The 15271-nt window shown below is 30.4% G+C and overlaps 4 protein-coding genes across 10 annotated transcripts; 3 read left to right on the forward strand and 1 right to left on the reverse strand.

Moving 5' to 3' along the window:
* The first annotated feature begins 72 nt into the window (after window positions 1–72).
* On the forward strand, window positions 73–3439 carry LOC105287044 (odorant receptor 43a-like). Of its 4 annotated transcripts, none has more exons than XR_003406760.1 (8): window positions 73–562; window positions 793–1093; window positions 1327–1789; window positions 1857–1956; window positions 2140–2262; window positions 2397–2552; window positions 2945–3065; window positions 3147–3439. XR_003406760.1 is itself a non-coding variant. In XM_026971019.1 (8 exons), the coding sequence occupies exons 2-8, from the start codon at window positions 560–562 to the stop codon at window positions 2999–3001; spliced, it is 1203 nt and encodes a 400-aa protein (XP_026826820.1). In that variant the 5' UTR covers window positions 73–357; window positions 430–559; the 3' UTR covers window positions 3002–3439. The 4 variants fall into 4 exon arrangements, 2 of the variants coding, with proteins under 2 accessions (XP_026826820.1, XP_026826821.1); XR_003406761.1 differs by having other exon boundaries at window positions 3162–3439; XM_026971019.1 differs by having other exon boundaries at window positions 73–357; window positions 430–562; window positions 2945–3439.
* A 364-nt stretch (window positions 3440–3803) lies between these two features.
* Window positions 3804–8908, forward strand: LOC105287405. Of its 3 annotated transcripts, none has more exons than XM_026970987.1 (9): window positions 3804–3888; window positions 3957–4107; window positions 4346–4616; window positions 5963–6425; window positions 6493–6592; window positions 6773–6895; window positions 7030–7185; window positions 8440–8560; window positions 8670–8908. In XM_026970987.1, the coding sequence occupies exons 2-8, from the start codon at window positions 4036–4038 to the stop codon at window positions 8494–8496; spliced, it is 1242 nt and encodes a 413-aa protein (XP_026826788.1). In that variant the 5' UTR covers window positions 3804–3888; window positions 3957–4035; the 3' UTR covers window positions 8497–8560; window positions 8670–8908. The 3 variants fall into 3 exon arrangements, with proteins under 3 accessions (XP_026826788.1, XP_026826787.1, XP_026826786.1); XM_026970986.1 differs by lacking the exons at window positions 3804–3888; window positions 8670–8908 and adding exons at window positions 7579–8029; window positions 8102–8223 and having other exon boundaries at window positions 4002–4107; window positions 4350–4616; window positions 8440–8525; XM_026970985.1 differs by lacking the exon at window positions 3804–3888 and having other exon boundaries at window positions 4002–4107; window positions 4350–4616.
* A 581-nt stretch (window positions 8909–9489) lies between these two features.
* On the reverse strand, window positions 9490–10229 carry LOC113562256. The gene is made up of 2 exons (XM_026971062.1): window positions 10012–10229; window positions 9490–9727 (listed from the first exon to the last, which is right to left on the reverse strand). The coding sequence occupies exons 1-2, from the start codon at window positions 10227–10229 to the stop codon at window positions 9490–9492; spliced, it is 456 nt and encodes a 151-aa protein (XP_026826863.1).
* Window positions 10230–11074: 845 nt separating this feature from the next.
* On the forward strand, window positions 11075–15127 carry LOC113562241 (odorant receptor Or2-like). 2 transcript variants are annotated; one of them, XR_003406756.1, is made up of 8 exons: window positions 11075–11180; window positions 11413–11679; window positions 13053–13515; window positions 13583–13682; window positions 13863–13985; window positions 14132–14287; window positions 14674–14794; window positions 14893–15127. XR_003406756.1 is itself a non-coding variant. In XM_026970994.1 (8 exons), the coding sequence occupies exons 1-7, from the start codon at window positions 11075–11077 to the stop codon at window positions 14775–14777; spliced, it is 1233 nt and encodes a 410-aa protein (XP_026826795.1). In that variant the 3' UTR covers window positions 14778–14794; window positions 14893–15127. The 2 variants fall into 2 exon arrangements, 1 of the variants encoding a protein (XP_026826795.1); XM_026970994.1 differs by having other exon boundaries at window positions 14760–14794.
* The last annotated feature ends 144 nt before the right edge of the window (window positions 15128–15271 follow it).

The following is a 15271-nucleotide window of genomic DNA, read 5'->3' on the forward strand; positions in this document are numbered from 1 at the left end:
ACACACGTACATATTTATTTTCATTTTTATGTATTATATAATAAAATAAAACGAGAAATTATCATAAAATAAAATTGAATAAGATACTTAAATAATATAAGAAAGATATATATTCAATTTATATATTTAGTGAGGACACGCATACAAACTAATATAAGTAATTAAATTTAATTCCTGTTTCGGAACTAACTGCGGTTAAAGATTATTTTAGGCACACTTCATATAAAATTTTCTTATAATATACATATTGCAACCAACATTATGCAACTAACTTGACGTTATACCTGAGAATACAGCAGATGTGATACGTAACATTTCAACCAAGTTTTTTGATCACATATTAGTAATTTTTCTTCTGTAAGTACTATCAATGATATCGCGTGAATTGAAGTTTTGAATATTTAATGCTGTGTCGTATGTGCTTTGTAGTTTAACAACTTTGTACATGCTCGATAAATTTTTCTCATTGAATGCGAGGTAACGTCGATTTACGCAGCAAGAGCAACCATCAGTTTTTCTCTAACCTTCGATATGGGTGATTCAAAATACTCCAGACGAAATGGTATTTAACATTATATAATAACTACAAATAGAAATATTCATGTTTCGAGAATACTAATTTTTTATAAACTGGCACAATTTCTTAAGTTAATTATTCCAAGATATATTATTCTACACGTTCATTTTTATTAAAAATTAAATAAGTAGAAAAATGAGTGTTGAAAGACAAAATTTGTTGAATTGTTGAAGTTGAAAGTACAATTAGTTTTCATCTCATTACAATTTCTATAGAAAGGCTTCGAATGGGCAGTGAAATTGAATCGTGCGGGTTTGAATTTACTTGGGCTATGGCCTAATCCGGAAGAAACTTCCAGAGAGAAAATAATGAGCAATATACGTGTGCTTTTTACATTTCTGGTGGTGACAATTTTATTAGTGCCTTGTTTACATTCATTAATTAAAGTTCATTGTGATATTATGCTGACAACAGACAATTTACAATTTACTTTACCGATTCTTAGCAACATAATAAAACTCCCAATATTTTGGTGGAAAAAAAAAGGTAAATGTTCAATATCTCAGATTTATATAGGTATGTATAAAAATCTGACGAAATAAAATATATAAGTACATATAAGTAAATATAAGAAAATGTTTTTATGCGAAGGGTCATGAGGTATCTTATAAAGTCTTATAAAAGTCTGCAAAATAAAAAGACAGACTGTGGACTGTTTACAGTTTAAGACTACGCAAATTTACTCTTCTAATATGATATAAACATGTATAAGATTATTATATTTACTAAAATTTCCGATGTTTTTGAAGCACTTGCCCCGCTTGTAAAGATGATTGTCGAAGACTGGTTAAAGACAAAAACCACCGATGAAAAAAATACGATGATCAAATGGGCGCTACGTGCACGTATAATAATTACATGCACGTATCATGTAATAGTGATGGGATTCATAATGCTTTTCGGCATGCCTATTATCGGAAAATCATTGACTATGACACCGAATATCACTGATTCCGGCAAATCAATGGTTATACAAACCTATTACATTTATGATGTAGCAAAGAGCCCACAGTACGAATTAACAATTATTAGTCAATTCATCTCTCTCAGTACTATTGCCATACTTTATATAGGAGTTGATAATTTTTTTGGATTATGTGTTTTTCATATTTGCGGACAATTGAGCATCATGAGGAATCGTTTGAAACATAGTCACGAAAATTTTCGAACCTTATTGAAAAATAACGTGAAGTATCATATTCGATTGCTCAAGTATGTATGAATATATTACAATACACTCATGCCAATATATTTTATATATGTTAATATGATATTTTAGAGCTATAAATACTATAGAAGATACGTACAGTGTGATCCTTTTAATATTGTTTGTATATTTTGGAATAATGTTTGCGTTCTGCGGATTCCTATTCATTACTGTAAGTACCACTAAATTTTCGTAAATATTTAACCTATTTATTATTATACTTTTTCTTAATAATCATTATTATCGCACACGAAATTCTACTTGCTAAAAAAACATATAATTTTTTAACATGAACTTTTACACTTAAATGTCGATTCTACCTATTGACATAACATGATTTAATGATGATAATTAGCTACTTGAAGTCGAAGGGAACACTGTATCGTACACGCGTTTGTTATTTATTATCGTTATTATTATCTCTATGCTCGTACATATGGGTATTTATTGCGCAGTTGGCGAGGCACTAATATCTGAAGTAAGTGTATTTCTATTTATCGCACGTTAGCAGAAAGAATTTATATGATATAAAATACAATAATATAAAACTGAAATGTAGTAAACATGTGTTTCTTATATATATTGTTTAAACATAACTGTAATGTTTCTAAGTGCAATGGAATTTATTATGCGGTCTACGAATTCAAATGGTACTATTTGGATCCAAAAGAAGTGAAGGATTTAATCCCATTTATGATTAAAGTTAGTGAGCCTGTATATTTCACTGCTGGAAAAGTGTTTCCAGTGACAATGGCTATGCTTTGCAATGTAAGATATATCACAAATAGTAGAATAACTTTAGTATAAATATTATGTATAATTTCACGCACTGGCACATAATTTTAAGTGATTTAAACTTTCATAACATTTGAACTATGACATTTGACGTTTCTAATATGTGAAGAATTTTATTATTTATGGAAGTTTTATTGAATAACATCAACTTACTTGCAACTTACTTACTTGTATTAAACTATGTGAACATAGAATAATTTATCTTTTATATAAAGTGGATAAAACTATATGTCATGTTTTATAAATTGATTTGTCTACATACAGAATGTTAATATATATTCAAAAATTAATATATAGAATATCTCTTATTAATAAATAATACATTAACATACGTGCTATTATACTCCAAATTTAAATGTTTTTAGTTGATGAAGACATCGGCCGGTTACATATCTGTTTTACTTGCAACGACGAGGAATTAAAATTTCCTTTAAGAATAAATTCTTTTTAGCGTTTCCTAGAACCATAACAGTAATAAAAGAAACTGTAAGTATTTTATTTATTTACCTTAGTTTATTACTTCTACTTATCGCATACAATTCTTAAATATTGAATATTTCCGTAAAGTTTATTATGTTCAAGATTTAGATAAAAGTCAGTTATTGTATATATTGTAATGGTACTTTTACAAATAATTTCTGATGTGGAGCCGATATATAATCTGGAATTTGTCTTACACTACCATGCTTTTAGAAAAATAAGAATGTATAATAAGTATTATTATATTATACTAGTATAATTTTAATCAACTAATGTTACATAAGTAGAATTAGTGTTAATGTTTCCGTTGCAATAAATACAAAATAATATAAAATTGTAATTAAAATTAACTTATTAAAAGAGACGTAAATAATCTTCTATAAAGCAAACTCTACTTAGATATCCTCTTAGTAATATAAGAAACAAATCTTCTTACATGTCTAGGATATCTTTAAATTATCAATCACAATGATTTCTTTCATTGCTTCTAATATTAAATGTAAAATAACCATAATTAGAAAATACATAACGCTTGCACAACACGTTTCTAAAAGAATTATATTTATGACAACAAAGAATATACGTTTTTCTTCGTTAAGACTTAATATAATTATAAAGGTACATAATGTTGTCTAATTATTTAATTATGTTGTTGTACATAAATGTTATATAAGTGATTTCTCTATAGTATTAGAGTTATATTGTCTTTTTCATACATTGTGACATATTACGAACTTGTATCTCTTCTACGTAGTGAATCGATGCTAATGCGTGAGAAAACTGCAGATGCGATGCGTGACATTGCACCCAATTGCTTAGCGATATAGTGGTACGTAATTTTTTTGTCGGCATTAGTTCTCATACGATCGCATGGAAACTAGTTTGAATATTTAATAGGTTTGAAAAGAACGCTTTTAAGAAGTTTCTGCATATGCGATGTAAATGCTCTGTATTGAATGCGAGGTAACATCGGTTCATGCAGGAAGAGAAACCATCAGTTTTTCGCTACCCTTCGATATGGGTGATTCAAAATACTCCGGACGAAATGGTATTTAACATTATATAATAACTACAAATAGAAATATTCATGTTTCGAGAATACTAATTTTTTATAAACTGGCACAATTTCTTAAGTTAATTATTCCAAGATATATTATTCTACACGTCCAGTTTTATTAAAAATTATGTAAGCAGAAATATAAGTGTTGAAATAAACAATTTGTTGAAGTTGAAATTCCAATTAGTTTTTATCTCATTAGAATCTTATCTCAATAAAATTTCTATAGGAAGACTTCGAATGGGCAGTGAAATTGAATCGTGCGGGTTTGAATTTGGTTGGGATATGGCCTGATCCGGAAGAAAATCCCAGAGAAAAATTAATGAGCAATATACGTGTATTCGTTACATTTCTGCTGGTGATAAGTTTATTGGTGCCTTCTATACATTCATTGATTAAAACTCATTCTGATATCATGCTGACAACAGACAATTTACAATATACTTTACCGGCTCTTAGCACTATTATAAAACTCCTAATATTTTGGTGGAAAAAAAAAGGTAAATGTTCAACAATATATTATCTCAGATTTAAATATATACAATATATATGTATATATATACAGGGTGTCCGGTAATGTTCGCCCCAGCTTCCGTACACGAGTAGAGCGGATCGAGACGAAGAGAAAAGTCCTATACCGTTTTGCGATATTCGCAATAATAATCCTATACCTCGAGCGGCTCGGCACTCGCCTCCGCGCGCTCTGGATTCGCTTGACTTTAATATTCAATATTTCGATTATTATTGCGAATATCGCAAAACGGTATAGGACTTTTCTCTTCGTCTCGATCCGCTCTACTCGTGTACGGAAGCTGGGGCGATCATTACCGGACACCCTGTATATATACTATATATATATATATATATATATATATATATATATACAGGGTGTCCCTGGTTTTAACCGACAAACTGCGGGAGCATATTCTACTAGTGGAAATAAGAAAAAATTCTTATATCGAGTTTGCTTAGAAATGCTTTATTACAAAGTTATAAACCAATATTGAAAAGAAATATGAGATAAGTAACAACGGAACATAGTGTAGAATTTGGAAGGTCGAAGATGTTTATGTTACGTGTATTCACATGTATTCATGTTCACTATGTTGAAACGATTCAGTATGATTGTTACTTTCACAACAGTAGCTGTTAGATTTCAATCGTCGTGTCAACTAGCAATTACTATCAGAATGCCAAAAGTGTTTTCAAATGAGGAATACACCGATATTCATTTCGTGTACGGATTCTGTGACGGAAATGCACGAGCTGCCGTACGAGAGTATCAACGTAGATTTCCTAACAGGAGAGTACCAGATAGATTTAAAGCAACGAATTACTAATTCAGTTATTGAGATGCAACAAAATTTTCAGGAATGTCGTACTGTAACAAATTCTGTACTGCGTCGATGTCTAGCTTGTATCGATGTGCAAGGACAATATTTTGAAATGCGTCACTAAATCATTGCGTAGATAATTTTTATTTTTGCGAAAAAATCCGTTGTTACTTATCTCATATTTCTTTTCAATATTGGTTTATAACTTTGTAATAAAGCATTTCTAAGTAAACTCGATATAAGAATTTTTTCTTATTTCCACTAGTAGAATATGCTCCCGCAGTTTGTCGGTTAAAACCCGGGACACCCTGTATATATATAAGTACATAAGAATATGTTTGTATGGAAGAGTTATGAGGTAACTTATAAAAGTCTTATAAACGTTTGCTTGCAAAATAAAAAGACATAGACTTTGGACTGTTCACAATTTAAGACTGAGCAAATTTTCTTCTAATATGATATAAATATGTATAATATTGTTATTTTTACTAAAATTGCCGATGTTTTTGAAGCACTTGCCTCGATCATAAAGATGATTGTCGAAGACTGGTTAAACTCAAAAACCATCTATGAAAAAAATGCGATGATGAAATGGGCGCTACATGCACGTATTATTATTACATGCACGTATCTTGTAATAGTGTTGGCATTCATACTGCTTTTTGGCATGCCTATTATCGGAAAATCAATGGCATTGACTCCGAATATCACTGATTCCGGCAAATCAACGGTCATACCAACCTATTACATTTATGATGTAACGAAGAAACCGCAGTATCAATTAACATTTATTAGTCAATACATCTCTATCAGTACCACTGCCGTGATTTATACAGGAATCGATAACTTTTTTGCATTATGTGTTTTTCATATTTGCGGACAATTGAATATTATGAGGAGTCGTCTCAAACATAGTCACAGTAATTTTCGTACCGTATTGAAGAATAGTGTGATATATCATATTCGATTGCTCAGGTATATATGAATATATTACAATACACTCATGCCAATATATTTTATATATGTTAATATGATATTTTAGAGCTATAAATACTATAGAAGATACGTACAGTGTGATCCTTTTAATATTGTTTGTATATTTTGGAATAATGTTTGCATTCTGCGGATTCCTATTAATTACTGTAAGTACCACTAAAGTTTTGCAAATATTTAACCTATTTATTATTATACTTTTTCTTCCTAATCATTATCACACACGGAATTCTACTTGCTAAAAGAACATATAATTCTTTAACATGAACTTCTAAACTTAAATGTCGATTCTACCTATTGACATAACTTGATTTAATGTTGATAATTAGCTATTTGAAGTCGAAGAGAACAATGTATCGTTCACGCGTTTGTTATTTCTTTTCCTTATTATTATCTCTATGCTCGTACATATGGGTATTTATTGCGCAGTTGGCGAGGCACTAATATCTGAAGTAAGTGTATTTCTATTTATCGCACGTTAGCAGAACGAATTTATATGATATAAAATACAATAATATAAAACTGAAATGTAGTAAACATGTGTTTCTTATATATATTGTTTAAACATAACTGTAATGTTTCTAAGTGCAATGGAATTTATTATGCGGTCTACGATTTCGAATGGTACTATTTGGATCCAAAAGAAGCGAAGGATTTAATCCCATTTATTATTAAAGTTAGTGAGCCTGTATATTTCACTGCTGGAAAAGTATTTCCAGTGACAATGGCTATGCTTTGCAATGTAAGATATATCACAAATAGTAGAATAACTTTAGTATAAATATTATAAATAATTTCACGCACTGGCACATAATTGTAAGTGATTTAAACATTGATAACATTTGCACTATGACATTTGACGTTACTAATATGTCAAGAATTATATTATTTATGGAAGTTTTATTGAATAACATCAACTTACTCGCACCTTACTTACCTTAAAAATAAAGCGACCAAACTGGCAAGAAAATTCTTTATTCACAAACTACGTTTCGACCATGCGGGTTGTGGTCCTTATCAAGTGACGATGTTACAAACTAGAAATAATAGTAGATGTTAAACTTAATTCAAATAAACTTACATACAAAAATTCACGCAAAATTACTCACATTAACATAAGAACTGAACTTTACAGTATGGACATCCTAAGAGAGAGGACGTGTTACAAAGCACGTCTAGATCGAACAACTAGAAATGTCACAATAGCAAGTCCGCAAACACGAAGCAAACGTCGATAAATAGATGTCAAGGGTGAAAAACATTGTCAATGGCAGATAAGACTGTCATACACGGAGTTCAAATTTTCAGTATCATTCTGTAAATTAATTATGTTGTCAAACATGTTTATAAAAAACATTTCAGCAATTTGTCTCGTATGCCAGTGCTTTCTTTGTGCAACACAATCGGATTTGATCAATCAAAATCATGATTGCCAGAAAGACGATGTTCAGTCACTACGGAATAGGTTTTTGAACTTCGATTAATGTTGCGTCTATGTTCACCAATTCTAGTTTCGAGTCTTGTGCTTTGTAACATGTCCTCTCACCTAGGATGTCCATACTGTAAAGTTCAGTTCATATGTTAATGTGAGTAATTTTGCGTGAATTTTTGTATGTAAGTTTATTTGAATTAAGTTTAACATCTATTATTATTTCTAGTTTGTAACATCGTCACTTGATAAGGACCACAACCCGCATGGTCGAAACGTAGTTTGTGAATAAAGAAGTTTCTTGCCAGTTTGGTCGCTTCATTTCTAATTCATTCACTGGCGCATAGAAAAGTTTTGTTTGGTTACTTACTTTTATTAACCTATGTGAACATAGAATAATTTATTTTTTATTTAAAGTGGATAAAACTATATGTCATGTTTTATAAATTAATTTGTCTACGTGCAGAATGTTAATATATATTCAAAAATTAATATTTAGAACATCTCTTATTAATAAATAACACATTTACATGTGTGTTATTATACTCCAAATTTAAATGTTTTTAGCTGATAAAGACATCAGCCGGGTACATATCCGTTTTACTCGCAACGAAGAGGAATTAAAATTTCATTTAAGAATAAATTCTTTCTAGCGTTTCCTAGAATCACAGCAGTAATTAAAGAAACTGTAAGTATTTTATTATATTTATTACTTCGTACATTAGTTTATTACTTCTACTTATCGCATACAATTTTTAAAAATATTGAATATTTCCGTAAATTGTATTATGTTCAAGATTTGGATAAGAGTCAGTTATTGTATATACTGTAATGGTACTTTTACAAATAATTTCTGATGTGGAGCCGATATATTATCTGGAATTTGTCTTACACTATATCTACATCGTTTAGAAAAAGAAGAATGTATAATAAACGTTATTATATTATAATGCATAATTTTAATCAATTAATGTTACATAAGTGGAATTAGTGTTAATGTCTCCGTTGCAATAAATAGAAATTAATATAAACAAAATTTATTGTGGCTGTGTTCATTCACTTTTTCATTTCCATACCATTTTTTAATATTAACAATTTGAGTTTTAATATTGATTGTAATATTATTAATTTTATTTCTATTAACATATGTTTATAATTGCGTAAAAACTTCCATTTATGGAGTATGTTAATGCTAATAACTATATACAAAGTATTGCAATAGAAATAATAATATAAATAATAAAACATAAAACATGCGACTGTATAAACAATAAAGTATTTATAACTGTACTTAAAATTAACTTATTAAAAGAGACGTAAATAATTTTTTATAAAGCAAAATCTAAGTAGATTTCCTCTTATAATAAGAAACAAATCTTGTTACATTTCTAGCATATATTTCAACTATCAAACACAATAATTTCTTTCACTGCTTCTAATAGTAAATGTAAAATAACTATAATCAGAAAATATATAAGGCTTACCAAACGTTTTTAAAAGAATTACATAAGTATGTCGGAAAAATAACGGAACTTTTAATTAAAAAAAACCAATTAGTTATTTTGCGAAAATTATTTCTTTTTTTTCAAAATACATCCCTTCCGCATCAATACACCGCTAGGCACGTTCAACCAATACTAGCATAGATTTTTTTATGTCGGTTTTCGGAATCGCCTCAATGACCCTCGTCACGGCTTCTTGGACTTGTGTAACACTGTCATAAAACGTTCCTTTCATGGCCAGTTTGAGTTTTGGGAACAGGAAATAGTCACACGGAGATAAATCAGGCGAATACGGAGGATGTTGAAGCACACAGACTTGTTTTTTCGCTAAAAATTCACGAACAGCGACGGTCCTGTGAGGTGGTGCATTATCATGCAACAAAAACCAACTTCCCGGCGCTCAATATTCGGGCCTCACTCGAATGATTCTCTTCCACAAACGCTCCATAACACCCAGATAATATTCACCAGTGACATTTTGACCCTGTGGAACGAATTCCCGAAGTATAATACCTTTAGAATCGTAAAAACAAATCAACATTATCTTCTCTCGTGACTTCTGGAAACGCAATTTTTCGATTTCGGTGAGCCTGGGGACTTCCACGTAGCACTTTGGCGCTTTGTTTGAGGATCGTACTTGAAGCACCAAGTCTCATCACCAGTTACAATCGATTCCAGGAATGTGCAGTTCCGTCTGGCTGTTTTAATAAGGTCCTTGCAATGTTCAACGCGAGCAATTTCTTGATCCTCATTTAAGGCGTGAGGAACAAATCGAGCACAGACTTTCCGTTTGTTTAAATCCTTTGTCAAAATTTCGTGAATCATGTCTTTGGTCGTATTCAATTCCTCCGCCATTCATCTCACAGTCGAATTCGCATCGTAGGCGATCATTTCACGCACTTTTTCCACCAACTCATCGCGATTTTTGGTTTTTGGCCGGCCTGGCTTTGGGTCGTCTTCCAAAGCATCACGATCGTCCTGGAATCGCTTATACCACTCGAACACACGTGTACGGGATAAGCAATCATCACCATAAACTTCTTTCATCAATGCAAATGTTTCTGTAAAAGTTTTACCGAGCTTGACACAAAATTTAATATTAGCTCTTTGTTCCATCGTGTTTTTGTGACGAGGTGACAATAGGTACTGTCACTTTAAGCGCTATAACTTGACACTCCGTTGATCGATTCCAGTGATAGTGGTCTCGTTTTGTAGAGGAGATATACAGCTTTCAGGTTATATATTGTTTAAACAGATGGCGTTAGTAGTTTTCTTTAAATTTAAAAAGTTCCGTTATTTTTTCGACATACGGTGTATATTTATGACAAGAAAGGATATACGACTTTTTCCGTTAAGACTTAGTATAATTATAAAGATACATAATATTATCTAATTATGTAAGTATGTTGTTGTACATAAATGATATATAATTGATTTTTATATAGTATTAGAGAAATAATAGTCTTTTTTATACATTGTGACATATTACGAACTTGTATCTCTTCTACATAGTAAATCGATGCTAATGCATGAGAAAACTGCAGATGCGATGCGTGACATTGAACCCAATTGCTTAGAGATATATTGGTACGTAATTTTTTTGTCGGCATTAGTTCTCATACGATCGCATGGAAACTAGTTTGAATATTTAATAGGTTTGAAAAGAACGCTTTTAAGAAGTTTCTGCATATGAGATGTAAATGCTCTGTATTGAATGCGAGGTAACATCGGTTCATGCAGGAAGAGAGACTATCAGTTTTTCGCTAACCTTCGATATGGATGATTCAAAGTACTCGGGACGAAATGGTATTTAACAATGTATAATAACTACAAATAGAAATATTCATGTTTCAAGAATACTCAGTATTTATAAACAGGCATAATTTTTTAAGTTAATTATTCCAAGATAAATTATTCTACACGTTCATTTTTATTAAAAATTAAATAAGCAGAAATGAGTGTTGAAAGACAAAATTTGTTGAATTGTTGAAGTTGAAAGTACAATTAGTTTTCATCTCATTACAATTTCTATAGGAAGACTTCGAATGGGCAGTGAAATTGAATCGTGCGGGTTTGAATTTGATTGGGATATGGCCTGACCCGGAAGAAAATTCCAGAGAAAAATTAATGAGCCATATCCGTGTATTCATTACATTTGTGCTGGTGATAAGTTTATTGGTGCCTTCTATACATTCATTGATTAAAACTCATGCTGATATCATGTTGACAACAGACAATTTACAATATACTTTACCGGTTCTTAGCACCATTATAAAACTCTCAATATTTTGGTGGAAAAAAAAAGGTAAATGTTCAACAATATATTATCTCAGATTTAAATATATATAATATATACAGGGTGTCCCCGGTTTTAACCGACAAACTGCGGCGAGCATATTCTACTAGTGGAAATAAGAAAAAATTCTTATATCGAGTTTGCTTAGAAATGCTTTATTACAAAGTTTTAAACCAATATTGAAAAGAAATATGAGATAAGTAACAACGGAACATAGTGTAGAATTTGGAAGGTCGAAGATGTTTATGTTATGTGTATTCACATGTATTCATGTTCACTATGTTGAAACGATTCAGTATGATTGTTACTTTCACAAGAGTAGCTGTTAGATTTCAATCGTCGTGTGAACTAGCAATTACTATCAGAATGCCAAAAGTGTTTTCAAATGAGGAATACATCGATATTCATTTCGTGTACGGATTCTGTGACGGAAATGCACGAGCTGCCGTACGAGAGTATCAACGTAGATTTCCTAACAGGAGAGTACCAGATAGTTCTGTGTTTAGTAATACCCATTTGCAATTACGTAATTTGGGTTCATTTCGACCTATGAATGAATATGATGATGTTCGTTCAGCTCTAAGACACCGACGACCGAAAATGTGCCACTGCAGTTTCGTCAAAACAGCTGGATACAGTTAGACGGTTGTCCATCGCACTATGCTAGACAAGTTAGAAACTGGTTAGATGAACATTATGCTCATAGGTGGATTGGTCGAGGAGGACCGGTTTTCTGGCCTCCAAGATCGCCCGATTTAACGCCTCTTGATTTTTATTTATGGGGAACTTTAAAAAATAAAGTTTACAGTACAGAAGTAATCTCGCTTGAAGATTTAAAGCAACGAATTACTAATTCAGTTACTGAGATGCAACAAAATTTTCAGGAATGTCGTACTGTAACAAATTCTGTACTGCGTCGATGTCTAGCTTGTATCGATGTGCAAGGACAATATTTTGAAATGCGTCACTAAATCATTGCGTAGATAATTTTTATTTTTGCGAAAAAATCCGTTGTTACTTATCTCATATTTCTTTTCAATATTGGTTTATAACTTTGTAATAAAGCATTTTTAAGCAAACTCGATATAAGAATTTTTTCTTATTTCCACTAGTAGAATATGCTCCCGCAGTTTGTCGGTTAAAACCCGGGACACCCTGTATATATATAAGTACATAAGAATATGTTTGTATGGAAGGGTTATGAGGTAACTTATAAAAATCTTATAAAAGTCTTATAAAAAGTGTTATAAAAGTTTGCTTGCAAAATAAAAAGACATAGACTTTGGACTGTTCACAGTTTAAGGCTGAGCAAATTTCCTTCTAATATGATATACATATGTATAATATTGTTATTTTTACTAAAATTGCCGATGTTTTTGAAGCACTTGCCTCGATCGTAAAGATGATTGTCGAAGACTGGTTAAACTCAAAAACCATCTATGAAAAAAATGAGATGATAAAATGGGCGCTACGTGCACGTATAATTATTACATGCACGTATCTTGTAATAACAGTGGCATTTATAATTTTTTTTGGCATGCCTATTTTCGGAAAATCAATGGCATTGACACCGAATATCACGGATTCCGGCAAATCAATGCTCATGCCAACCTATTACATTTATGATGTAACGAAGAAACCGCAGTATGAATTAACATTTATTAGTCAATGCATCTCTATCAGTACTGTTGCCGTGATTTATACAGGAATCGATAACTTTTTTGCATTATGTGTTTTTCATATTTGCGGACAATTGAATATTATGAGGAGTCGTCTCAAACATAGTCACGGAAATTTTCGTACCTTATTAAAGAATAGTGTGATATATCATATTCGATTGCTCAAGTATGTATTAATATATTACAATACACTCCTGCCAATATATTTTATATATGTATATATAATATTTTAGAACTATAAATACTATAGAAGATACGTACAATGTGATACTTTTAATATTGTTTGTATATTTTGGACTAATGTTTGCATTCTGCGGATTCCTATTAATTATTGTAAGTACTACTAAATTGTTGCAAATATTTAACCTATTTATTATTATACTTTTTCTTCCTAATCATTATCACACACGGAATTCTACTTGCTAAAAGAACATATAATTCTTCAATATGAACTTCTAAACTTAAATGTCGATTCTACCTATTGACATAACATGATTTAATGATGATAATTAGCTATTTGAAGTCGAAGAGAACAATGTATCGTTCACGCGTTTGTTATTTCTTTTCCTTGTTATTATCTCTATGCTCGTACATATGGGTATTTATTGCGCAGTTGGTGAGGCACTAATATCTGAAGTAAGTGTACTTCTATTTATCGCACGTTAGCAGAACGAATTTATATGATATGAAATACAATAATATAAAACTGAAATGTAGTAAACACGTGTTTCTTATATATATATATATATATATATTATAAATATAACTCTAATGTTTCTAAGTGCAATGGAATTTATTATGCGGTCTACGATTTCGAATGGTACTATTTGGATCCAAAAGAAGCGAAGGATTTAATCCCATTTATGATTAAAGTTAGTGAGCCTGTATATTTTACTGCTGGAAACGTGTTTCCAGTGACAATGGCTATGCTTTGCAATGTAAGATATATCACAAATAGTAGAATAACTTTGGTATAAATATTATATATAATTTCACGCACTGGCACATAATTTTAAGTAATTTAAACAATGATAACATTTGCACTATGACATTTGACGTTACTAATATGTGAAGAATTATATTATTTATGGAAGTTTTATTGAATAACATCAACTTACTTGCAACTTACTTACTTGTATTAAACTATGTGAACATAGAATAATTTATCTTTTATTTAAAGTGGATAAAACTATATGTCATGTTTTATAAATTAATTTGTCTACGTGCAGAATGTTAATATATATTCAAAAATTAATATTTAGAACATCTCTTATTAATAATTAACACATTAACATACGTGCTATTATACTCCAAATGTTTTTAGTTGATAAAGACATCGGCCGGTTACATATCCGTTTTACTTGCAACGAAAGAAAATTAAAATTTCATTTAAGAATAAATTCTTTTTAGCGTTTCCTAGAACCATAACAGTAATAAACGACACTGTAAGTATTTTATTTTATTTAAATTATTTTATTACTTCTACTTATCGCATACTATTTTTTGAATATTGAATATTTCCATAAATTTTATTATGTTCAAGATTTGGATAAAAGTCAGTTATTGTATATATTGTAATGGTACTTTTACAAATAATTTATGAAGTGGAGCCGATATATTATCTGCAATGTGTCTTACACTATCATGCTTTTAGAAAAATAAGAATGTATAATAAATATTATTATATTATAATGCATAATTCTAATCAACTAATGTTACATAAGTAGAATTAGTGTTAATGTTTCCGTTGCATTAAATACAAAATAATATAAACCACATTTATTATGCCCTCGTTCATTATCCTTTTGCATTTCCAAAATATTTCTTAATATTAATAATTTAATCTTTACTATTAAATTTAATATTAATAATTTCTTACTATTAACATATGTTTATAATTGCGTAAGAAATTCCATTTATGG

Source organism: Ooceraea biroi, chromosome 7, assembly GCF_003672135.1.
Source record: "Ooceraea biroi isolate clonal line C1 chromosome 7, Obir_v5.4, whole genome shotgun sequence".
Lineage (NCBI taxonomy): Eukaryota > Metazoa > Arthropoda > Insecta > Hymenoptera > Formicidae > Ooceraea > Ooceraea biroi.

Coding starts and splice junctions, on each gene's coding strand:
- LOC105287044 (XM_026971019.1), top strand. Junction 1,094..1,326: donor AATATCTCAGATTTATATAG/GTATGTATAAAA, acceptor ATGTTTTTGAAG/CACTTGCCCCGCTTGTAAAG. Junction 2,263..2,396: donor GCGAGGCACTAATATCTGAA/GTAAGTGTATTT, acceptor AATGTTTCTAAG/TGCAATGGAATTTATTATGC.
- LOC113562241 (XM_026970994.1), top strand. CDS start 11,075: ATGCTCTGTATTGAATGCGAGGTAACATCGGTTCATGCAGGAAGAGAG. Junction 13,516..13,582: donor TATCATATTCGATTGCTCAA/GTATGTATTAAT, acceptor ATAATATTTTAG/AACTATAAATACTATAGAAG. Junction 13,683..13,862: donor GCGGATTCCTATTAATTATT/GTAAGTACTACT, acceptor GATGATAATTAG/CTATTTGAAGTCGAAGAGAA.
- LOC113562256 (XM_026971062.1), bottom strand. CDS start 10,229: ATGGCGGAGGAATTGAATACGACCAAAGACATGATTCACGAAATTTTG. Junction 9,728..10,011: donor GATGAGACTTGGTGCTTCAA/GTACGATCCTCA, acceptor ACCACCTCACAG/GACCGTCGCTGTTCGTGAAT.
- LOC105287405 (XM_026970985.1), top strand. CDS start 4,002: ATGCTCTGTATTGAATGCGAGGTAACATCGGTTCATGCAGGAAGAGAA. Junction 4,617..5,962: donor ATTTTGGTGGAAAAAAAAAG/GTAAATGTTCAA, acceptor ATGTTTTTGAAG/CACTTGCCTCGATCATAAAG. Junction 6,896..7,029: donor GCGAGGCACTAATATCTGAA/GTAAGTGTATTT, acceptor AATGTTTCTAAG/TGCAATGGAATTTATTATGC.